Here is a 23,310-nt window from a genome sequence, read left to right as displayed (position 1 = left end):
AAAACACATTTTTCTGTCATTGTGGCGCCACTATGTTCACGTCAGTCGGACCTAAAGACTTCAAATTTTCCAGCCTTGGACTGAACAATATTTGGAAGATTTTTTCAGAGGGATTTTTTACTATCTAATCCCTAGCCCTGTTTATTGAGTTTTGAATGTCAAAAAATAAAGTGAAAATTATTTTTTTTTACAAATTTTTCCACTAAAAAACAGCTTATTTTAAAACTAAACAAGAAATCCAAAATCCCCTCTGAAAAAGTCTTGGCAACTCATTTATCAATAAAATAAAACAATAAATTTGAATGTAGCTCTATCCATTATTCAGATTTCGTCGCCGAAAAGATGGGAAATTTGGGGCATTTTTAGGCATAAAACACCTTGTTCTTATATGAAAAGATAAAATGACAGAAAACTTGCCATGTAGTTTTTTCTCACATTTATGCCAGTGATCGACAGCAAAAGTTTCAAATTGATATGTAAATGTACATTTTTTCCCCTATTCGCCTGCAGTGTCTCGCCTTAAGTATTCCTGATGATGTCACGAGTGTTACTGGACCCTGAGCAGACCAACAAATGGGTAGAAAGGAGTAGCCTATAAAGCCTATGAAAGTGATATTGATACTAATCTTAATAATGGAGTTTGACTAAGTGGCGAAAAATCTATTTGTACAGCTCAAAGATGCCAAGTCATGCAATTGCAATGATTCAACAAATAATTCAAACTGCTTTCTAGATTAAACACATCAAACTATTATCATTCCAAAGTGTGTTAAATGTTAAATTGCCAAACAAAGTTAATAGTGCACAAATTTGAATAGCTAAAGTGCTTCCATGAATGTACAGCAACTTGTACAGCAAGTTCCAAACATCTATAATTCTGTTAACTTCATTTACAAAATATGGATGGCATACCATAAATAATGCAGTAATTTAATCTCGATTCTATTAGATTATGTATATAGTGGACAGTGGTAAGTCTGTTCTACTATTACTCTCTTTTACTGATTTTTTATTCTGTGATGATGTTCCTTTTTTTTTTTTTTTACCCTGTGATAGTGTGGCGCCGGGGTAGCTGGACTCGGGGAGCTGGTATGTGGGCAGAGTGGGCATCCCGGTTGGGGGGAAGCCTCCAGGAAGCAGGTGGTTGAACGCTGCGAGCTGATTGGCCCCAGCCTGTTTACGCCATCGGGCACGTCGGTTGCTGAACCACACCTGACAAGACAGGGGAGCAAAGTTAGTTTCATTGTTCATTTTAAACAACACTGAACGAGAGATAATTATTAGTCAGAAAATACCATTAGGTCTGTTGTTAGTAATAAACCCTTTGCACTATTCATCAAGTGCAGTGTTTGGTTGCAATTTAGCTGTAAAGGAATGTGCTACCATTTTTTTCCTCCTGCATGTCGTCGGCGCGAGCCTAAAGTAACAACATGTGGCTGGTGCTGTCATTTAGTTTGTGTAGTTCAAGACTCAAGGCTCAAAACATGCTGCACTGTGTTTACCCACTGTTGCCTGTTACCTGAGGACTTGGTTAAACGATGGGTCACATGCTATGTACCTTCAAACCCCCATCCAATGTAGAATCTATGATAACTTAACCTCCTCTTCTCCCTCATCCTTTCTAAAGCGCGTTCCCACGTCCGTGCTGGTCAGTGGCACCTGTCATCAATCTCCCAGTGTTAGTGCATGTGGTGTAGCACAAGTGTTCCTATGGGGCCGTGCAGGGAGCACTGGTGTGTGTAAACAGACTGCCCTAAGCCCTCTCCAGAGAAACAAGTCATTTAGAGGTCAGGGTTAGCTCTTTAGCCCCCCCATCACACAGCGCAGTTCACAAGTGTGTTTGACAAGCTACCGCGCGGTGTCGGGGCGGGCGGGGCCTCAAGCACAGGTGTTTATGTTGATGCCGACAAATCCTCCATGCTGTTTTTAAGCAAACGAGTTGTTGCAAATGAAAGGCTTCTGGGTGAAATCCTGTCAACAGGCTCTGTGGATGGGATCTTTTTGTCTCACTGTAATATAATATTCTTATGCATGCCCCTAAAGCCTTATAGTTTTAAGTTTATACTCTAAACTCTGTGTTATATGTTTTTTTATGTTTAATATTGCACCAAGAAAAATTCCTAGTTTGTGAACCTGTTTGCAAGCAATGGCAATAAAAAACGATTCTGATTCTGATTCTTCTGATTCCTGTTGGCCAGTGCTGGGAGAAGACCCGCCTACTTCCTGCTAATATTGTAATTAAAAATACATTTAATTAATAGATTAATAATACATTATATATTTTTTTCCATACAGAAAATAAAGGAAATAAATGTCAAGCCAAGTGTGTTTTGTAAAAAATTGTCCAGATTGTGGTGCTATATAACCATTTGTTAGCGCTAAATTAACGTTAGCCTTTAGCTAGCTAGCTTCCAGTTATAAACACAGAAGTCTTAGTATTTACATCCTAAGTAAAGTTTTCAAATCATAGGAATAAAGCACAGAAAACAGTCATTACCTCATAGAACATTAGCTAGTCGGCCGGTCCGTTAGCATACAGGCCTAGCTGTTAGCATTAGCCAAACTCCTTTACTGAACTCATTATCAAACATCGCAAATGAACGACCCAGATGTTTTCAGCTGTTGTCACATTCATGAATGTACAGACCTTTTGAGATTTTACTTTGCCGTTTGTATAAAAGTGCTACGCTAAAATGATCAATCAAATGCAGTCACGTTTCTGCTTTATGTGGGATCAGACACACAACCAATGGCCACTAAACGCCGTCTTACAAGATGTTAATAAAAAAACAACAACACAGAAATTATATAAATGCCATGAAACGGACAAAACCGCACCATACTTTCATAGTCTTTTTCCCAATTCATTTGAATGGGAATAAAATGCTCAATTTAAACAGCCCCGGGAATTGATGGCCAACAAAATGTAGGGATTTGTAGGAACAGGCTCATATAACTGACGGCATTTCTATGATTTCTTTGCGTTGCCTATTCTGTTCCAAAGTTGCTCAGAAAATCTTGCCTCCTGAATGTGCATTGATTTCCCGACTTCCAGATTTCCAGTGCCTGAAAATAGTTTTTGTATTTTTGGAGATTAAAGTTATTTTGTTTTGTTTTTACATGCGTTATGTTAATGACGCTGCCAAATCCACTTAGTCCGATTGTTTAGCTTTCTGAAATGACCAAACCGAAAGAGATTTTCAAAGCGATTCAGTCTTTTCGGATCTAAATAGTCACTTAAATCAAACCATTTAACTTCAAAGTCAACTCCTTGAGTCTATAAACCCGCAAAATGAACAGCAGCAAAGACACTCAAGCACAAAACGCCCCGACACCAAGGGGGGAGAGGCAGGCGAGCTGGACTTCTTTAGAAACTGGCAGAAGATTTACACATTTTAAAAAGGCTTCAAGCTTCAACAAAACACAAATATAATCAGGCAGTTTTTTTGAAAAGACGCCAGCAACCTGTTCCCCTTTATAGACGCGGACAAGGCCCGGGCCCGGCTGTGTGCAGAAGGGGTTGAGGGACATTGATCTATGGCTCGCACAGCCAATTCATCAGAGTTTAATACACTGTCAGCGCAGTTCATCTACCGTTGTGGCCGGGCCATTGTGAGCGCACTTGAAAGGGGGGCACAAAGGCTGCTCCATACGCCACAGAGGAGAGCGGACAAAGGCCAGGGGCGTCCCTACTAAGCAGTTCCTTTTGGGGTGGAGAGACTTTGAGAGAGGACTTACACCGCTCGCTCACTGCTCTCGGGCTGTAGACTCTTTTTAGGAGCACAAACATAAACTGGTAAAAAAAAAAAAAAAGAAGAAGAAGGGAGATCTCAATTTGAATACGGTGTTTGCAATGCGGTTTCGAAAAGAGCAACTTTGACTTTTCGCTGAAGAGAAGAATGAAGGGAAGTTTGGGCTCGACGGGATCAGGCGAGGAAAACCCCCAAAAAACGCCAAAACTTTTGTGGAAAACAGGTGAAAGAAGCTGCATCGAAAAGGCTGGAGAGTTTGAACAAAAAGTCAGTTCCGTGAAAAAGTAACACTTTGAGTATCAATTGAAAAAGAGCTGAAAGAAGTTGAAAATCCTAGGAAAAAAAGGCAACCAGTGAATAATAAAGATTAGCATTAGCCCGAGCACTAAGATAATGTGTTTCATGATCTTAAAGCTAAGGCTAACGCTATCATGAGGTTCAGGAATTCTGCAAGTTGTGGAAGGTTCGAGCACGCCGAGCGAATGGCTGAGCGGATGCAGTGAAGGTTAAAGAAGATGCAGCGGGAGTAGTAGCAGGAAAACCTCAATTACACAAGTTAAAAACCAACAGGGGCTCTTTATGCGGCGGCTGATCGCTCCTAAAGACCCCGCGACACTTAGTGCGAAACAAATGCGGTGTGTGGCACCAGTAAAACTCGGGCCATTGGGACGTAGTGGAGCGTGCTCTGAGCTCCGCTGGGCTCCTCCTGGGGCCAGACAAACAGCTGCCTGCTCAGGGGAGGGGCACACGGGCACGTCCCCTTTCCTCTAAACGTCCCCCCGTCCCGCAACGCCACTTCACCTCCGACCTCAGCCACTCACCCCACGCCGCCTTTCATCTCCATTGACTTCCTTCCCCGTTTGTCACTGAGGCCTCAGGGGGGGGGGACCCAACACGGCCAACAAGTTATCGCGTCAATGTTTTCAACTGACTTTTCTTGGCTTCATATTTTAAAGTAAAGGTATTATCCGAAATACAGATGTGTTGTTATCTTTTACTTTTGACAGTGTTTTTGCTAGTTCTTAGTTTGCATCAATGCAGAAAACCAAACTAAATAATGAAATCACTTCGGTTTGTTTTTAAGGCGAGACACTGCAGGTGAATAGGGAAGAAATGTATATTTACAGATATCAATTTGAAACTTTTGCTGTAGATCACTGGCATAAATGTGAGAAAAAAATACATTGCAAGTTTTCTGTCATTTTATCTTTTCATATAAGAACAAGGTGTTTTATGCCCAAAAATGCCCCAAATTTCCCACCTTTTCGGCGACAAAATCTGGAAATATGTTTTCATTTTATTGATGAATGAGTTGCCAAGACGTTTTCAGAGGGGATTTTGGATTTCTTGTTTAGTTTTAAAATAAGCTGTTTTTTAGTGGGAAAAATTGTAAAAATGTAATTTTCGCCTTATTTTTTGACATTCCAAACTCAATAAATGGGGCTTAAGGGATTAAATAATAAAAAATCCCTCTGAAAAAATCTTCCAAATATTGTTCAGTCCAAGGCTGGAAGATTTGAAGTCTTTAGGTCCGACTGACGTGGACATAGTGGCGCCACAATGACAGAAATGTGTGTTTTGAGAAAAAGGGCCTTGAAATTGCATTCTCCCATATAAGTCTATGGGGGAACATTGAATCAGCGCAATATTTAAACATGTTTTTGTGAAGATTAGGCATATTTTCTGTTTCCGGGCGAAAGCTTATATGTTCAGAGACCAATTTGGCCCAAAACCTGAAAACTGAAAAAATTGAGTTTTGCCTGTAGTGTCTCCCCTTAAATTCAATGAACAGCACCAAGTAACAACGATGCAGCGGTCTTTATTGAAGCTGATACAAAAGCTGCATTGGGATACCAGTGTCGCTATACGTCCTCACCCTTTTTCATACAGCTCTCTCCCCCCTCTCTCTCCCTCTCTCTCTCTCTTTTGGAGTATAAGCACCACACATGGCCTGGAGCTTGGGATTTGAGGCTGCGCGCTGGAACCTGATCACAAAGTCACCTTGGACCGCTCCTCTCCACAATCCGATTTAATTCTCCTGCAGTACAGAGAGTCAGGCCGATAGCTGCTCTGTCTACCTACAAGAAGTGTGTCACCCAATTCACTCTCTCCAGTCGCCGCGTTCACGGACTAAAAGGTTTCTCTGCGTCTACAACTGTGGGACTAAGTTTTGGAGGAAAAGGTGGGGGGTGGGCGGCAGCTTTAGAGCGAGATGGAAAAAGGACATTTCAAAAATATTACAGTGAACATATCATTCATAATTGAGCCGTAAAAGCATTCATTTGGATAGATCCGCATTTGAAATGTTGTTGTATAAGAAAAGTCAATAAGGAGCGAGAGATTGACATGGTGTGGTTTGAATTTGAGCTGGACCGCCCCCTGCAGGAAGGAAATGGAGGAAATGTGGGCCTTAATATTGTGGAGGACAGATGTGTTAGAGTAAGAAGTAATGACCAACGTGAAAAGGAGAACAGAACACTGAGCGAAGGGAAGCTAAATCTCTAAGGGGACGATGGTAAAACATGGTTTGAGGCTCCAAAAAAATATCTTTCCATTTTTACATCACCATCAAAAAACAGATTTAAGATACGAGGTCGACTGTTGGAATATGGTAGAAACTTTAATGGGACTAGATGCAAGTTAGTCATTTTATACTCACTACTGCCACCTCAGGTCTTGCACGTAACTGCAGCTTCTATATTAAGCTCGTGCATGAGGATTTTAGAGGCAGTTGTGGTGAACAGGTCTAAGCTCATTCTACACATTAGGACATGTGTTACACTGTTTAGTCCCTTTTAATTAAATATTGATGAAATACCCCTTTCAGGTAACATCCTGAATATATAAATGAATGAAACAACACTTCAAGGTGCTTATGTGAATTATAAAGATCTGCGGGAAAAGGAAATTGATCAGATATACAGCATTTAACCCTAGAATTACATTTTACACTGCAAAAAGTAATTAACTAGATCAGTATAAACATCTCAATGTGAGCATAATAATTCAAATTTTAGTTGTTTTGACTAGGTAAATTGTTCTTGGGCGTTTTTCCTAGATTATTTCACTTGTTCTGAGATGTTTCTGACTCGTTTCGATACATTTCGTCCTTATTTCAGGTCATTTTCTTTGCCAATGGGGTAAGAAAATTGGTCTTATCTCATTGGCAATTTTACTTTCTTATTTCAAGCGAGATTTACATTAGAACTGGTCTGAAATGTCCTCAAACAAGCAAAGTAAACTTGGTCCGATCAGGAAAAATGTCTAAAACGCTCAAAACAAGATATATTTCCTCAATTCAAGTCATTTAAGACAATGCTTGATATTTACTTTTTGTAGTGTAGGAGGGAAACAATTCACATGAAAAGTGTCAATGGAATTTTAAGATCAAAGAAAGTACAAAAATCCAAAGTAAAGTTCTTGGAGAGTTCTGAGATCAAAGTTGCAAGAAGGAAATGACTGTGGGTGGGAAGGTGCAGCCCATTTTGGAGGTAGTGGAGCCGCAAAATAAACCCTCAAATGCCTAATTGGATAACGGCGGTCTCGGGCGGCGCTCCGTGGCACCGCGTTGCTTCATGCCGCTTGCATCATGTCGGCCCCCATTGTTTTTCCTACACCCTTAACTCCAAAAGCACTCATTTCCAGCGATCAAACGGCATCTCGCGTCGCCTTATCGCAGATCAACGATAATTCCCACTCCATCCGACCATTGTCGCCTGATGTGACGCGGCCTAAACCTCGTTGCATATTTTCAGAAACCTCTCCTCAAAGACAATCCCCCCCCCATGAATGAGGACGAGAAGAGAAGTCCTCAATATGTAACGTGTGACGCCTTTTTGGAGCCAATTTGCAACATTTGCTAGATGAATACGGGACGACGAGATAATGACAAAACAAAATGTGCCTGCTTGCTGACTCCATATCCACGGAAAACACATAGGGGTGATGCAAGAAGCCTTCAACGCGCAAATCCTTTTCCTATACCACGCAAACCAGCAACCCCCACTGCCTCTCTCTCTCTCTCTCTCTCTCTCCATCACCTCCTCCTCCTCTCTCTCCTCTCCCTCTGCCTGCCTCCGAGACTGGCACTATGCTAATTAAAGTAGCTAGGAGTGTGAATTTGAGGAGAGTGGGATTAGTTTGATAAGTATCAGTGGTACAGAAGGCACAGTACCGAAAGTCATTTAAATTCTAATAATAAGAAAACTGTTAGAACATTCACTCTTACGCGGCAGCAACAATTTCTACACAAATCCTATTTATTCCTTTATAAAAAACGACACAAACCGGCACACAGGGGATGCAGCTGCCTTTTGGGTTCAGTCGTCATTGTGATTCCCGCTCTCTCTCTCTCTCTCTTTGCCGCTAGTACTTGACAGATATCAGGAAATTATACTTATACCGCCCTATTGGATTATTTTCTGAGCAGCTTTCTTACAAACTGGCTTTCAAACTATTATCACCAGTGTGTTTGCATGCGCGAGGTTCACAAAATAGGCCATTCCGAGGAACGTGCTCTCTTCCCTCTCTTCCCCAGTCTACTATCGAGTCCCCCCCCCCCGTCATCTACGCATCAACAGGGCCGCGCGCGACTCAGATGAAGAGAGAGAAACTTTTCACCCAATTGATTTCATGCCTCGTGAAAAAACCAATGCTTATACCTTATTAGATTCCAGTGGCTATAATAGCTACATGCAGAATGTTTATTGGTAATGAAAGAGGATCTATGCGGCGGATTTGGCAGAGCGAGAGGAGACGGCGGGCGGGCGGGCGGGCTGCGGTGATGAGCGTCCAGGAGTCAGACTTCATAAACTTCAGGCTAAATAGAGCCCGATGTAATTTGGTTCATTTATCAGATCTGATTTAGAGAAAGCGAGCGGACCGGTGAGGTGTGTGCCACCACCTGGATTACTCCATGTGCAAATCCAGCAGCAAATGACGCCCGAGTCTCTAGTAGTGACGTCAAATGGTTTAAAATGCTTCATTCTACATATAGGGTCTTGTTTTAAAATGTGGATTTAACTGAATTCTACATTGCTATATTACTGGGGTGTTACTTAAGTAGCAATGTGCTAATGGCCACCACTGAAATTGCGAGCTAATTGCATAATGTCCAAAGTGCTGCCCTCTAGCTCAGTGGTTCTCAACCTTTTGGAGCCGCGACCCCCATTATAACAGGTAAAGGGGTTCGTGACCCCCCCGCCCGAGTCACAACGTGAAAAATAGGAACATTAGCCGACATCATTCTTAAAAAAACAAAGAAAAAAACAAATGGCTGAAATAAAATTCATCAAACTACAATCAAACAATGGCACTCTGGTAAAAGAGCAAACACATGCTACAATAAAACAATAGATTATATGCTAATGAAAATATGTATATTTTATCTAAATGATCTGGCGACCCCCCAAATTTGTCCCCCCAGGTTGAGAACCACTGCTCTAGCTAATGTCAGAAATATCAGAAACAGATGAATTAGTACTCGTTGAAACAGATTTTTTCTCTCCACCAAAATAAATCAAACTTAAGCCACAAACACAAGCAGGTGTTGACTTCTTTCTTGCCAAAGCCAATCATTTTCATGCAATGTCTTGAAAATATCTGATGCACTGCAAAAAGTAATTAACTAGATCCGTATAAACATCTCAATTTGAGCATAATAATCCAAATTTTAGTTGTTTTGACTTGTTAAGAAGTTCTTGGGCATTTGTCCTAGATTATTTCACTTGTTCTGAGATGTTTCTGAGATGTTTCTGAGATGTTTCTGACTCGTTTCGATACATTTCGTCCTTATTTCAGGTAATCTTCTTTGCCAATGGGGTAAGAAAATTGGTCTTATCTCATTGGCAATTTTACTTTCTTATTTCAAGCGAGATTTACCCTAGAACTGGTCTGAAATGTCCTCAAACAAGCAAAGTAAACTTGGTCCGATCAGGAAAAGTGTCTAAATGAGTGAAAACCGCTCAAAACAAGATACATTTCCTCAATTCAAGTCATTTAAGCCAATGCTTGATATTTGCTTTTTGTAGTGTGCCCTCCTTGATTCTACCCTCACATTTATCTGTGCTTGGGACAGGGCACCCCTCTGGCAAACTGTGGGACATTGAACTTATCACCACCAGACCAAAACGTGCCAACACCACATCAAAAGACCACAATAACATCTGAAAAGCAAAAGCTGTTTTTGACCAGTTGTTTACACACAGGACTGTCCGGTGAAGGAGCATGCTGAGTGTCATGTAGCAAAAGTTCACCAACAGAACTTCTGCCTTGTCAATCGAAGCCTCGTCTTGTCTTCCGACTATGGAGAGACGATATCGACTCATCTATTGCACGCGCCAACCGTGAGCTTATCAGGTGAACGGTATCGCCCACAAGCCGCTGCGCAGATAAACTAAAGGTGGCTGCTCGGACTCCCACAGAGAACGTCTGGAACTAATTGTGAAGATACAGATCAGATCCCAGTATTTGTCATCGCCGCTGATAAAACCATCGGGTGGGGGGAGTGAAAGCCGTAGCTGCTCCGGGTAGAGTGTCCTTATAGGTGGTGCTCATGAAGACGGATGGGGAAGGGGTCTCAAAATGGCAGCCGGGGAGTGCGCAGAGGAAACGGTGGAGGTGTTTGTGAGTTTAGGTTCCGAGTCGGCGCTAAACCAAACACAAGACGACAGGCAGTGTGATTTACTGCACGGGACGGCTGCACAGAGGGGTGGGGAGGGCTTTTACGCACCTACGGCACAAGGCTACCATCTCAACTCGCACCTTACTTCAGCTACTGCAAGTACAAACACTGCTTCCAGCTAGCTATCCAAAACATCAGACTCCAGATTCCTTCTCAAGCTCCTTTGCTCCATAACCGAAGAAGTCTTCCCACATTATCGCCGTGTTTAATGACCAGCGTTTAAACATTTGGACCATGACGGTGGACCCCCAAATGTGAGGTGAAATATGGTTTTGCGGGACCCCTGGACGCCTCCTTGCCTGTCCCGGGCCCTCTCCTCTCCTCTCCGAAACCCCTGCTCCCCATGAAGGACATCTGGAGGATGCGTCATTGCAGCTGTTGCGGAGAGGCTTTGCTCTCGGGCCAAAGGGTGTCCGATCCCCCTGCCCCGAAATGGGACGTTTGGGCACTGCTCTGGTCCAGCTGGTGGACATTCCCACTCTCGCCACACAAATACTATGAGCTTAATAGAACGCTGATTTTTTTTTACACACAATTATGAATAAGATTTCATTCTGTGTGGCCACATTTCAATTGACACTGACCTCTCGTAATAGTGCAATAAGTAATACTGTCTAAGATTGCGATTTAGGACTCCTCAAATACGCAAAGGCAAGATTTAGAAGTTCTCCATTCACCAAACTATCGCTAAAAATGTATTATCTAGCGTTACCAACGATTGCGAATAACACAATGCAACCTCTATCCGAGCCAGTGATGACTGCATGCTCCACTTATACGGTGGCTCATCAAACTGTAGCTGAGAATTATTTATCTTGGCGAAAGCATAGTCTCGTTATTTACAGCCCTTTTCTCTCTCAAAAATTAAGTTTTGGTTGACCTTTTTGAGAGTTTCAAAGCCTTCCCAAATCAGATTACGGGCATAACAGCATTAACAAATTATAGCCGTGACTTGAATTCCTCAGGTTTGCACATGACATCATTTAAGTCCATTATCGAGCTGCAAAAGACAGGAGACACCGCTATTTCTTCAGTTAGGAGCTTGTCTCGGGAAGATGCCTCATCCTCTCAAAATAAATGGGTGCTAATAAAGGTTTGGACTGAACTGTTGGGAAGGCTTTTTTTGGCGTTGGCAAAAAAATATGCTAAATGAGAAACTTTATATATACTAGAGTGGTCACAAACTTTTGCACACATTTAGCTGCGACATTGTTCTTACTGGTATCCCCTATTCGGATCAATTGCAACCGCACACTACAAAAAGAAAATATCAAGCATTGGCTTAAATGACTTGAATTGAGGAAATGTATCTTGTTTTGAGCGGTTTTCACTCATTTAGACACTTTTCTTGATCAGACCAAGTTTACTTTGCTTGTTTGAGGACATTTCAGACCAGTTCTAATGTAAATCTCGCTTGAAATAAGAAAGTAAAATTGCCAATGACGATAAGACCAATTTTCTTACCCCATTGGCAAAGAAAATGACCTGAAATAAGGACGAAATGTATCGAAACGAGTCAGAAACATCTCAGAACAAGTGAAATAATCCAGGACAAATGCCCAAGAACCTCTTAACTAGTCAAAACCACTTAAAATTTGGATTATTATGCTCAAATTGAGATGTTTATACTGATCTAGTTAAATACTTTTTGCAGCAGAGAGATTGTCTTTTCTTCTACACCTTACTACAACTTAAATGTTATCTTAATAGTCATTTAAATGGAGTCGCGCCCGTTTTATGTCCAGTGAGTAGCCTGCTGCTCTCGGACAGGACATCCTCAGAGGCTTCGAGATGGACAAAGACATGTGTGGAATCGGTTATATCCCAACTGCATGTTTGCGCTGTGATGAACACTTAGCATGCGGTAAGGACTCCGAAGAGAGGCGAGGGAGGGGGGGTTTGAGTTTGAATGATGTGGTAAGAGGAGAGGGGTGCCCCAAACCCCAGTCGTTTTTTTTTTACTAGCGTCTGATTGATTAATGTTGTTGTCGGTGGTATGGGGTCCCGGGAGACGATGAGGAACCCTGTGTGATATGTGGAGGGTTTTACAAGCGGCGGCCAGCTTGAAAGTGCCGGGCATGAGATCCTGGCTGAAGGCCGAAATGAGAAATCCATCAGGAATGCGTTGTGTTTTTTTTTTTTTTTTTTTACTCCCCTCTGTCCCGCGAAGAGAACAGCTGTTGCTATAACTCTACTGTACAGAGCGAGCCCCGCTCCGGTACAAGCGCCTGTCACTCCCGATGTCAGACATGGTTTAAAGGAGGCGAGAAGATGGACCGTTCTGTCGGGCCACTTAAAGTGTAATGGAAACATGTTTACTCACGGGATGCGGACGCTGGTCCAAGAAAGGGTTGTTTGAAGTTTCAAAGACTTCAGAAGAGCAACAGCAAACCCCAGAATATTGCAAGCGCTTGTGCATCCAGAACAGAAATGTGCAATTTGAACAAGACTCTTCTTCTATTTTGAGTCTTCTTGAAAATCTGTAGTGTGTTGTTTCCATCATAACTCTACGCATGTTGTGAGTTTCGTCAACTGTATGCAGAATAGGATGTAAGGCTGTGACAGTGACTTCCATGTGAGTCTATGAATTAAAGCATTGGCAAGAAATAATATAGCAGCAGGAGTAAGGTAACATAGCAACCCAAACCTGGATCGTTCGAGAATTTTATAAACAAACCGTGTTGTCTTACCTGGACCCTGGCCTCGGTGAGCTTGGTCCTCTGAGCCAGCTCCTCGCGGGTGTAGATGTCGGGGTAGTGGGTGCGTTCGAAGGCCTTCTCCAGCTCCTCCAGCTGCTCGGCGGTGAAGGTGGTGCGACTGCGCCTCTGCTTCCTCTTCAGCGGCAGGTCCGGCTCAGAGTCCACGTCCGAGCCCTCGTCTGTGCGGTTACCTGACGAGAAACGCAAAAACAGTGAGTTTTGCAGTCGGCGAAGGTGCCACGGGTTTGATGTTCACTCGCTCACTGGCTTTTGCTTTTCCAACAGTACTGGCCAAACACTGTTATCACAGCTCGTATTGAATCACATGGTGGTCAGTAACAAAGTACAGTTCACACAGATTTAAAGAATCCGCATCATTTGAGTTGTCTTTGATATTTTTACTCCATATTTTCACATTTGAAAGATACTTCAATACATTTCTGTACACGTCCCTTATTTAAAAAGGAGAAATTTGGCAAAGCTGTTTTGTCCAGTTTGACGACTTACGATAAACTGTACAGAACAGTAAGTGGCAGAGTGCATTTACACTCTTACTACCACTGACTCACAAAGGAAGAAGGTTTGTCCAAGGACTGTGCACTTTGAACCTGTACAGCACTTTGGGGCAGTAATGACTCTAAATGATCCGAAATAAACCTGACCTTCACTTTGACTTGACTACTTTCACTTAAGTAACACATTGACAGGACAACATTTACTATTCTTCTAATGTAATGAAATGAAGTCTTTTGACTGTCTGTAATCAACTTAATACATGTTTTAATTGTATCTATCTCAGGCTTTACACAAAGCACACAAACATGGCTTCAACATATTCATGCATTGGCTTGGCTAGTAGTCCTGAAACTATTATTACATCAGTGCATCATTGCTGATGTATCTATTTCCGAGTTTCATTGTAAGGCAGTGTCTTATCAATAGTTTCTCCACAGCCTCCTTACTATATGACAGAGCTAATACATGCCGATGCTTTTATCTCAGTCATAAGAGGCCCACGTTTGTTCATCTTTGCTTCTGCATCCCGAGGTTGGAGACTTTTTCTTTCTCCTTGAGCGGTCAACTTCCTTTATCTCTGTTTGCACTCTTTGTTTTGTGGCTTTAAAACATGAAAGCACAAATGCCCAGAGAAAAGGTGTTTATGAAAATATCTGTGTACATGTAACCAGGGCCTAAATCGTGCAATAGTGCATTCGGCGGCGCCGTCCTGCGAGAGAAGAAAGCGAGACGGGCAACACAGAGGATTGAAGTGACAGCGGCCCTTTCGTCAATATACAGAGGGAGAATATTATCTTAATCTGTGGATATTTATTTAGTATAAGAAGCCTGATATACAATCCCTGTCTGAGAGGGGGCCCCCGAGGCTGGGGCCGTCCTGGGGCTGAGGGAGCTGTGGAGCAGAGAGAGGGGTTAATCTGCGCGGGCCACCTTGCTGCTCTTCACCCTGCCTTTCTCTCCCATTGGCCCAGGGCACAGCGCTCAAACACTGCCAGAGCCAAAGAGCATCAGAAAGAACACAATATCACTGCAAAGCCCTCAGTCCCTGGTGTATCCATCTGCTGTCATTAAATGAATTAGCGCATATTCCACGTTACTTTTTAGGCATTCAACCGCGCTGAGTTTTTGCTCGAGGAACAGAGATACAGCACAAAGCGGTACAATCCAGGCCGACAGGGAAATTTTTGACAGCAAATGCGCATTACCATTATAACTGAATTTAGAAAATTGCATCATTTTAACCTCCTCTGCATGTCTATTCAAACTACATGGCCCTTTTCAATTCATGTCATAAAATTCATATTTTCATAATTTCCTCATTGAGACATTGACAAGGCGCCGTGATGTGCCAGCGTCGCCTCGGGCTGAGTTGGATTGCATCATGAACAGTCCAGAAAGTGTGGGAGCACCGAAAGAAAGCGAGATATAGAAGAAGGAGAAGCAGCGGGTGTAAGAGGAGATTTGAATGGGAACTATAATACTTCTACCTGAATGACTCTGCTCCCTACCATCGCATTCATTGTCACTGATCGCTGTTTATAGCCCATTCCAGTCCAATCCTTCAACACGAGTGGACAAAAGAATACTCCAACCTAGCCTCCAAATAACAAGTGTGAGAACAAAAGAGCAACAGAGCTGGCAGCGTCTCAAGGCCAGCTCCAGAGTTTAATTAAACAAGGAATTATGGGATTATATGGAGACTATCATTACAGGCCACTCCAGCAGTCTTCCACCAACGTTTGTGTCCCCCTGTGCTGCAGCTCGATGGTTCTCCGAGGATTACATGTGGCTGCAGGACATGAGGCCGCATTCATTAAATCAATTCTTCAGTCTTATCCTTTTTTAATAAAGATTGATTCTTGAAGCGCGGCTCGCGCGGAGCTGCAGAACACCCTTGAACATACAAAGTTGAATATGTACATACAACACATATCCCTTTGTTGGTTTTCATGACGTGGTATAGCCATTGGAACGGTAACACGCCATGACGACACTTGAGACTGGTCCCTTGGTGTGCAAGGATCACTTTCCAAAGTCACCCCTGTCCTGTGGGGAGACACCAGACACAAGGGGCAGCCGCCGAGACAACAAAGCGTGCGGCAAAATGTTTTCTTTAGACGAGTGAGGTGCTAACTCTACAATATGGCCTACTGTGTCTTGTGCATTTATGTCTTTCAGGGTAACATGCGAGACAGGGAAGCAAATGACTGTGTCTCAAATTGTTAACATAAGGGTGGTTAGTACTCTATCTTTCTACATAATGTCCGCATGTCTTCCATGTTATTGTAAATCCAACACCCATAGACTATGTTAACAGCCGTTCGTCAATGCATGTTAGAGCAAATTGCCACAGTTTAAGGCCTATAGCTGCTGGGATAATATATAGTTAATTAACAACAACAAGGAAAGAGGATGAGTGAGTTCCCCAACCAGTTCTTGCACATCAGGTACTCGAGTCAGATGCGTCGGAAACAAACCGTTGTCTATCACCCGTTTGCTTGATGAACACTTCTGCTTTTATAATGACACCATATGGCTATATCGTCTATACAAGCATGTCAGACGGCACTACCAGTCACCTTACAAGCAAACCAACATGTCACAATTAACATGCTATCAAGCTAATGACTGATAAAGCTCCATAGACAAAAGACCGCACTGCTGCTCCCGGCTAAGCCCCATTGAGCCAACACATGTCCCCGGTACAAGCCTCCCAAGCACAAGGTCAACAGCAGTGCCCGTGATGAGCCAAGGGAAATGGAAAATGGCGGCGAAAAAGGGCAAACAGGTCAGGAGTGTGATGTAAAGCTCATATAAAACCCATCTATATGCCGTGAACTGGAGGTGAGGAAAGAAATAGGAAATATGTAAAAACACATGCCAGCTGTAATGGACCATTTGAAGTGTGGCTCGGTGCACGTCCGAGTGGAGCAGTTCTTGAACACTGCCTTTAAAGAGGAAGTCATTGATTTGCACCAGCTATGAGGCACTTCTGCTAGTGTGCTAAGCTAGAGGAGTCAAAACGAGAATCATTCCAGATGCAGCAGAGAATTTTTTTCCTACTGTTTTGTACCAAACGGTTTTGCATGGCTCGCACAGGCCAAGGGCACAGAGAGACAGCCGTTTTAAGCAGGCAGGCCCCTCTCCCCAGACGCTCCCTCTAATTCGTCAAATAATCAAGGGAATTATACAACATTTTGCAAAGAGCTTGACCCGTGAGATCACCGCGCGCTAATGCTCATTGCGCCGCAGTTACAGGCCAAATAGTAATTGTGTAGTACATAATATGAATGAGTTTGACTTTGGGGGCCTCCGTAGGCTTGAATGGCCAATCACTTGCGGGGCCTAATTAAAACCCTGCATAATGGTGGAGGTGTAATTCCATCCAGAGGTGCGGGGGTATATCGATGAAGCGCTCACGGCCAAGGTTCTTTACTTATCTCCCAATTACAATCTCATTATCCTCCATCCAGTTGGCACCATTACTGCCGTGTACTCTCCTTCAGGGGGCCTCCGAGGGTTTGGGGGGGGGGATATTGATTTTGAATTAAAAATGAGAATGGAAAAGGGGGTTAAGTCACTGCTTTGTCTGGTTAGAGAAGGAGAGATAAGGCCGGGCATGAGTGGAAATTACCTGCAATTACCTGCAACTAAGATGGAAGGATAGAAAACCTATACCTGCAGACGAATTTGACCATGTTACAGTTGCACTTAACCGGTTCCATTAACTAGATTAGGATATGAACATTGGTGATTTGCTTGAAGACAATAGAAGTTGTTCACGGATTCATTGGCACTTTTAACTCTTGAACGCTTAGGTCAGTCCATATGAAGAGCACAATAGCCAGACAGACATGCCTTGAATGTCAAGTCGGTCCCTGCTTGTGCCCCCTTTTTCATTATGAACGGTACTTAAAGCTACTAGACGTGGCCCGACAGACCTTCAGATTAATCTCAACAAACCACACTCTTTGTTTTAGCGCTCCAGACTGGCAGGTAGTAGCTCAGAGGTTACCCTGAGGTTTAAGGACTTCGGTTCTTTAAATGCGGCTCGTCTCATTGACCCCGCAGATAAATGGCAAAATGTGTCCTCATCGGCTTCGCCTTCGACGCCACTTTTTCGGTCTCTCTCTCCACAAATTCCCCACAACGGCTTTGCCTCTAAAGCCACCTAATAGATCAATTACCCTATTAGCCACATAAAGGAGGATTTGTTGGTTTTCGTCCCAAAGCGTCGAATGTACAATCAAATCGAACTATCTGTGGTATCTATCCATGGGTTTATACACAGCTTCAAAGCAACGCTGCCTCAGAATTTGACCCAGTAACTCAGGGACGCCTGGGAATCCATCTCCCGATCGAGAGCTTGGTCAGAAAGTTTCCTGCTGAAGGATAAAGCCCATTGCACATGTTTTTGGGTTGATCGTAGGGAAATCGTAGCACCTAGAGGAAGCCCATCCAGACATCGAACCCCAATGTGCCGCCTAATCTATGTAGGACAACTTAAGTTCCAAAGACTCATCGGATGATAAAGTCGTGGCTCGTCAGGTTAAGAAATTAATACCTCGCCCACTACGACGACTTATCACTTCTTATTCTTGCACCGACCGGCAGCGTGCAACCAGGTGTCTCTCGGTTCTCTATTCAAAGTGCTGGTGCAGCGGTGCCAGACTTAACTCCATCCTCCAACACACCAGCCATGAATACTGGTCTACGGGTCTGTAAAGCAGCGCTCGTGTACATCACCTGTCAATGTTATCCACTGTTATCCGATTTTTTTTGCAAACTCTCCAAGAGACGGGGGGACAAAAACAGACGGGGCTTTTGCCAGTGCCAGTGCATTAGCTCATAATGGCTCATTTTGAAAAGCATATTAGTTCCAGCATAATTACAATCAGGCCTCTTGGTTGCAATTTTTTTTTCCCCCTCTCCCTTCTCCCCTTTGCACGCGTTCACGGGCCCAGCCTCCGAGCCTCGCGAGTCCCACCAGTTGACTACGACTGACAGCAGATTTCCCTTTTTTCCCGAAACGCTGCTTCTTCCCTCCCCACGGGACAAAAATAACATCGCCGCCTTTTCTTGTGTTGACTTGTTTATTCTGCGCCTACCTTTTGTCGAGGCTGATGCCGCAATTATGCTTTTTGTCAGCGCGAGAGGGTGAATATCAAAAGGCCTAATTATGCAAACGGGACGCGCGATAAGCGAAGCACGCGGGGCCTGATAGAAGATCTCCTATCTTTGACATGCATCTGTCTCCGCAACGTCGCTACAGCTCGGGGCCTGCATAATGTAGACACTTGCGAAGCCACCATCGCCAGCGCTGTGGAGTGGAGACACGTTTCAGGGGCTGAGGAGGAGGAGGAGGAGGTTGGAGGAGGAGGGGGGGGGGTGCTAAGAGAGGGAGGAGGCAGCGACATCAAATAACTAACAACTCAAGCAATTTGCATTTTTTTTTTTCCCCTCTCTTCTTCTTCTGAACACGGGGCGGCATCTCTATTTAGCGCTCGTGCGATCCCAAAGGGCTGGTTAGAGAGGCAGACGTGTGATTTGGGGCGTTTGCGCAGGGATGTAGCGCAGATAGGAACCTTATGTGGAGACAAGATAGATGCGGCTGATAACAAAGTGGGTTTAAGATGAATTCTCTCCGACTCTATAATCTGTTTCTATCTCTAAGCGATGACAAAAAAAAAAAACTCTTAAAGGTACAGCGCGCCGTTTTCAGTCGCCCCCCCAATCAGCACACATCGGGAACAACTTTTCCAAACAGTTACTTTGTTTTTTTCTTGTTGCTCTTTGTCGTCTGTCACGTTCAGAACTTTGTGGACTTGATTGTTTTTTTTTTTATTGCGCGAGCGAGGCTGCAATAGGCTGCTGCTTAAATAGCCCGTTATAAGAAAACTCGCAAAAATATTACAGAGAGCTCATGTCGACACACGGGTTCCCGCATATTGGTTTTATGACCATTTTCCGCTGGATGTCAGTGACCTTCTCCTGGATGTAGTCTGACATTTAGCTGAAATTGAATCTGAATGGTGATATATAACTCTACATGCGGATATTAAAATTTTACCATCCATCTTAAAAACAATCATTTTGAGTTCACCTTTAAAGGCCCGGACTGTGTTTGGACAAGGTCAGGCCTATATTTGGACAAGGTCGGGACTATATTGGAAGTTTTTGTGATTATAGCAATGTTTTTTTTGTCAAGTGCTTGTCATTAGCGATCAAAAAACACAAGGAGTAGTTATTTGAGTATCCAAAATTCAGCTATTCCTGACCATGGACCTATAGCGCAAGATCCGTGAATGGGTCCCTTATGGGCTGCCCTGCAATTGCCGTACTTCTTCTGGGAAAGTTTGTCCCAAAGTTGGTATTAAAGGTGCACTATGCAACATTTTAGGTGAAACAAAAAAATCTTAATATTTGCATACATTTGACCTTTTAATGACTCAGTGGCGTTATGGGTGCAGCATGGCACCTTTGTGTTCCCTCACAGTGGCCACTATGACGCTCCAGGATCAATTGTTTTTAGGGGTTCGTACCAGAAACGGGCCAGAAACCCCAAAAACAATAGATTCTGGGGCATCATAAAGGCCACTGTGAGGGAACGCAAAGGTGCTGCACCCATAACGCCACTGAGTCATTAAAAGGTCAAATACACGCAAATATCAAGTCTTTTTTTCACCTAAAAAGTTACATAGTGCACCTTTAAAGCCACACCGTGTAGAATTTCACCCAGTAAATGAAATACAAGCATTTATTTTGTGACAGATCATTTCATAATTGAAAAGTGCCTCATGTGAGGGGCTCAGCTCTCCTAAGACATGACTGTAAGTTTGGAGTGGGTACGTCTCCAGCTCGTCTCCATGGAGATGTCGACTGAAGTCAGCCGAATTTGAGATTTAAACAGGTTCGGTTCTCATCCACATGCATTCTTTGATTACTCACTGCAAAAGTAGCATTTTCTGTGTTCAGCTGGTCATTAGGAGCATGTTTTGTATCGATGGCAACAGTATAGTCCAAAATATTGTTGCCAATGTCTAAAGGTGTCTGTGAGTGTACTGTGTGTGTTTGATTCGATATAGCTAAAGTAGTAGAAGTATCTTTGGACGCACATTCATTGGCGGTGGACATTATTGCCAGTCTGTCCAGAAGCTGCTTTACATTTGTCAAGAAAATTCCAATACTCTTCTTCTTCTCCTGTCTTTCTGCCCTTAGAAACGCGTACTAAAAAAAAAAGAAGAAAAAAAAGGAGTGAAAGCGGACCGTCCCTCAGAGGGATGGGAGGCTCTATAATCTTTGGCTCTCACAACAAACAATTAGCCCCTCTTCCCTTTTCTGTGCGTTTGAAGCGGGCTGGGACGAGAGAGAGAGAGAGTAAGAGAGTGAGAGGATGGAGAATGCGATGCTCTTTTATGGCCGGTGTCATGTGGATGAAGCCCAGCGCGTCCACACTCACCTCCAACAACAGGGCATCGGAGGGGCCCCCAGCCTTTTGAGCCCAGAGAGAGCAGCTCCTCAGGGGGCCATTAGAGCATGAATGGGCCCCTGACAGGCCGGTGCAGCTCCGCGGGACATCCATAAACGCTGACATATTGACTCCCCATGCCTGCGCTTGCACTGTGAGAGCGTGAAGGGCTTCGCGGGGCGGGAGCACTATTTTTTTTTTTTTTTTTTGCGCTAATATGCATCGACCAATGCCGGGATATTACAGAATATATTGTTTACTATTGAATTTTCTGCTTCCCCAGCCATAATGCGTATTGAAGTTGTGTTGTGGAAAACGCCCATCAATATGCAATTTTGCTCAAACCTCAGCGCACACCCCGCAACCTTTTCGACGCATGCAAAGGCTTAATTTGCCTTTCAGAATGCCAGTAGATGAAATTAAATGGACGTTTAGCGTTTAATTGCCCAGCTCTGATAGACAGAATAACTAAAAATATGAAAAACGAAGTTACAAGAAGCTGAAAAAGAGTCAGTCCTGGAAGATACACAGCAACCGTTATCTCCCTAACCCTATGCAATGAACAACTTTTTGCCAATCTCAAAGATAAAACAAAAATAAAGTGAATTTCTCAAAGTTCTGAACCACCGTGAAAGAGGACATGTAGCAGCTGACGCCACGACTGAACTTTCTACCCCGGGTTTCCTCGCGCGCAAGCCCGAATGTCTTTGCTAATTGAGGTCACAGCTAAAGCGGTGAAATTAACGGAGTGCACTCGAAAGCGTCGGGGGGGAGCCCATGGGGGTGCGCGAGCGGGAGCAGGGTCCCTCCGCTCTAAAGCCTAAAAACCCCGCGCAGGAAATCAAACAGCCGCGTCTCTGGGCCATGAGCCGAGAACTCCTGCAGGAACAAATCATTCCTCAACAAAGAGCCAGAGAAGATTACTGAACGCGCTGTAGGAATGCACACTGGACACTTCTGAGGGCCCAGGGGAGGAGGCTCATGGACGAGGAGGCAGGGGCGAGCGCCACCACTGTGGAAGGGGGGGGGGGGGGGGGAGTTTCAGGGCCATTCGGGGCACTTAGGAGAGTTTTAAGAAGAACTTTAGACAAGTGCAAGAGCTTGAACACGTTTGATTCATCTGGGATTGACTCCAGGAATTTTGCACCTGCTTTGTCCATGTAGTTGGCAACAAACTGGACTCATACACTGAGCGGATGAAAAATACAGAACAAGGAATCACCACGAAATGAAAAATGATGCTTTGGTACTAGATTATGAAACTTAAATTCACTTTTTTATAAAGTCAGATGTAAGGCTTTGCAGATACTTTCGCCAAGAATATGTACAAACTCACACTGCAAAAAGTAAATATCAAGCATTGGCTTAAATGACTGGAATTGAGGAAATGTATCTTGTTTTGAGCGGTTTTCACTCATTTAGACACTTTTTCTGATAAGACCGAGTTTACTTTGCTTGTTTGAGGACATTTCAGACCAGTTCTAATGTAAATCTCGCTTGAAATAAGAAAGTAAAATTGCCAATGAGATAAGAACAATTTTCTTACCCCCATTGGCAAAGAAAATGACCTGAAATAAGGACGAAATGTATCGAAACGAGTCAGAAACATCTCAGAACAAGTGAAATAATCTAGGACAAATGCCCAAGAACATCTTAACCAGTCAAAACAACCAAAAATGTGATTATTATGCTCAATTTGAGATGTTTATACTAGTCTAGTTAATTACTTTTTGCAGTGGACTTAAGGTTTGGTTCAGCATCAAATAAGAAAAACTATTCGGTGGAAACAAACACTGAAAGAAACACTTCCAGACTAAGTAAAGCTTACTGCACCATAGGGCTGTCACGATAAACACTATATGGACTTATCGTTCGATAAATAACAGATAAACAATACATTTTTTGGCTGTCTATGTATTTATTAGCATTTCCTCTGGATTTTTTGTAAAACTTTGATTTCTAACTGAAGCAAATTGAGTTACATTATATTCATGTTTGCAGCTTGTGTTTTAGGATCTGATTATGCACTTTTAGAACAAAGTTTTACTGTCATTCTTATGCCCGAGAGTTGACAGTATCCAGCATCGCCAGTGTCAATATTATCGTTTATCGCGATACTTTTTCCTGCCTCTATATATCGAACTTCAAATTTGATATTGTGGGAAGGCCTACTGTACCCTTTTAGAAAAAATA

At 43.3% G+C, this 23,310-nt stretch overlaps 1 protein-coding gene across 4 annotated transcripts in view; it reads right to left on the bottom strand.

Annotated features, from left to right (window-relative positions):
• pax7a (paired box 7a) overlaps window positions 1–23,310 on the bottom strand; it is a 58,934-nt gene that overhangs the window by 17,787 nt on the left and 17,837 nt on the right. For all 4 annotated transcript variants that reach the window (XM_079578300.1, XM_079578302.1, XM_079578301.1 and 1 more), the window contains 2 exons: window positions 13,125–13,324; window positions 1,047–1,212 (listed from right to left, as the gene is read on the bottom strand). In XM_079578300.1, the coding sequence (XP_079434426.1) occupies window positions 1,047–1,212; window positions 13,125–13,324 (366 nt within the window). The remainder of the gene's footprint in view (window positions 1–1,046; window positions 1,213–13,124; window positions 13,325–23,310) is intronic.

Source organism: Gobius niger (assembly GCF_951799975.1).
Source record: "Gobius niger genome assembly, chromosome: 20".
NCBI classification, from domain to species: Eukaryota; Metazoa; Chordata; class Actinopteri; order Gobiiformes; family Gobiidae; genus Gobius; species Gobius niger.
The sequence above is the reverse complement of the archived record's forward strand: the minus strand, read 5'-3'. Positions and strand labels throughout refer to the sequence as shown.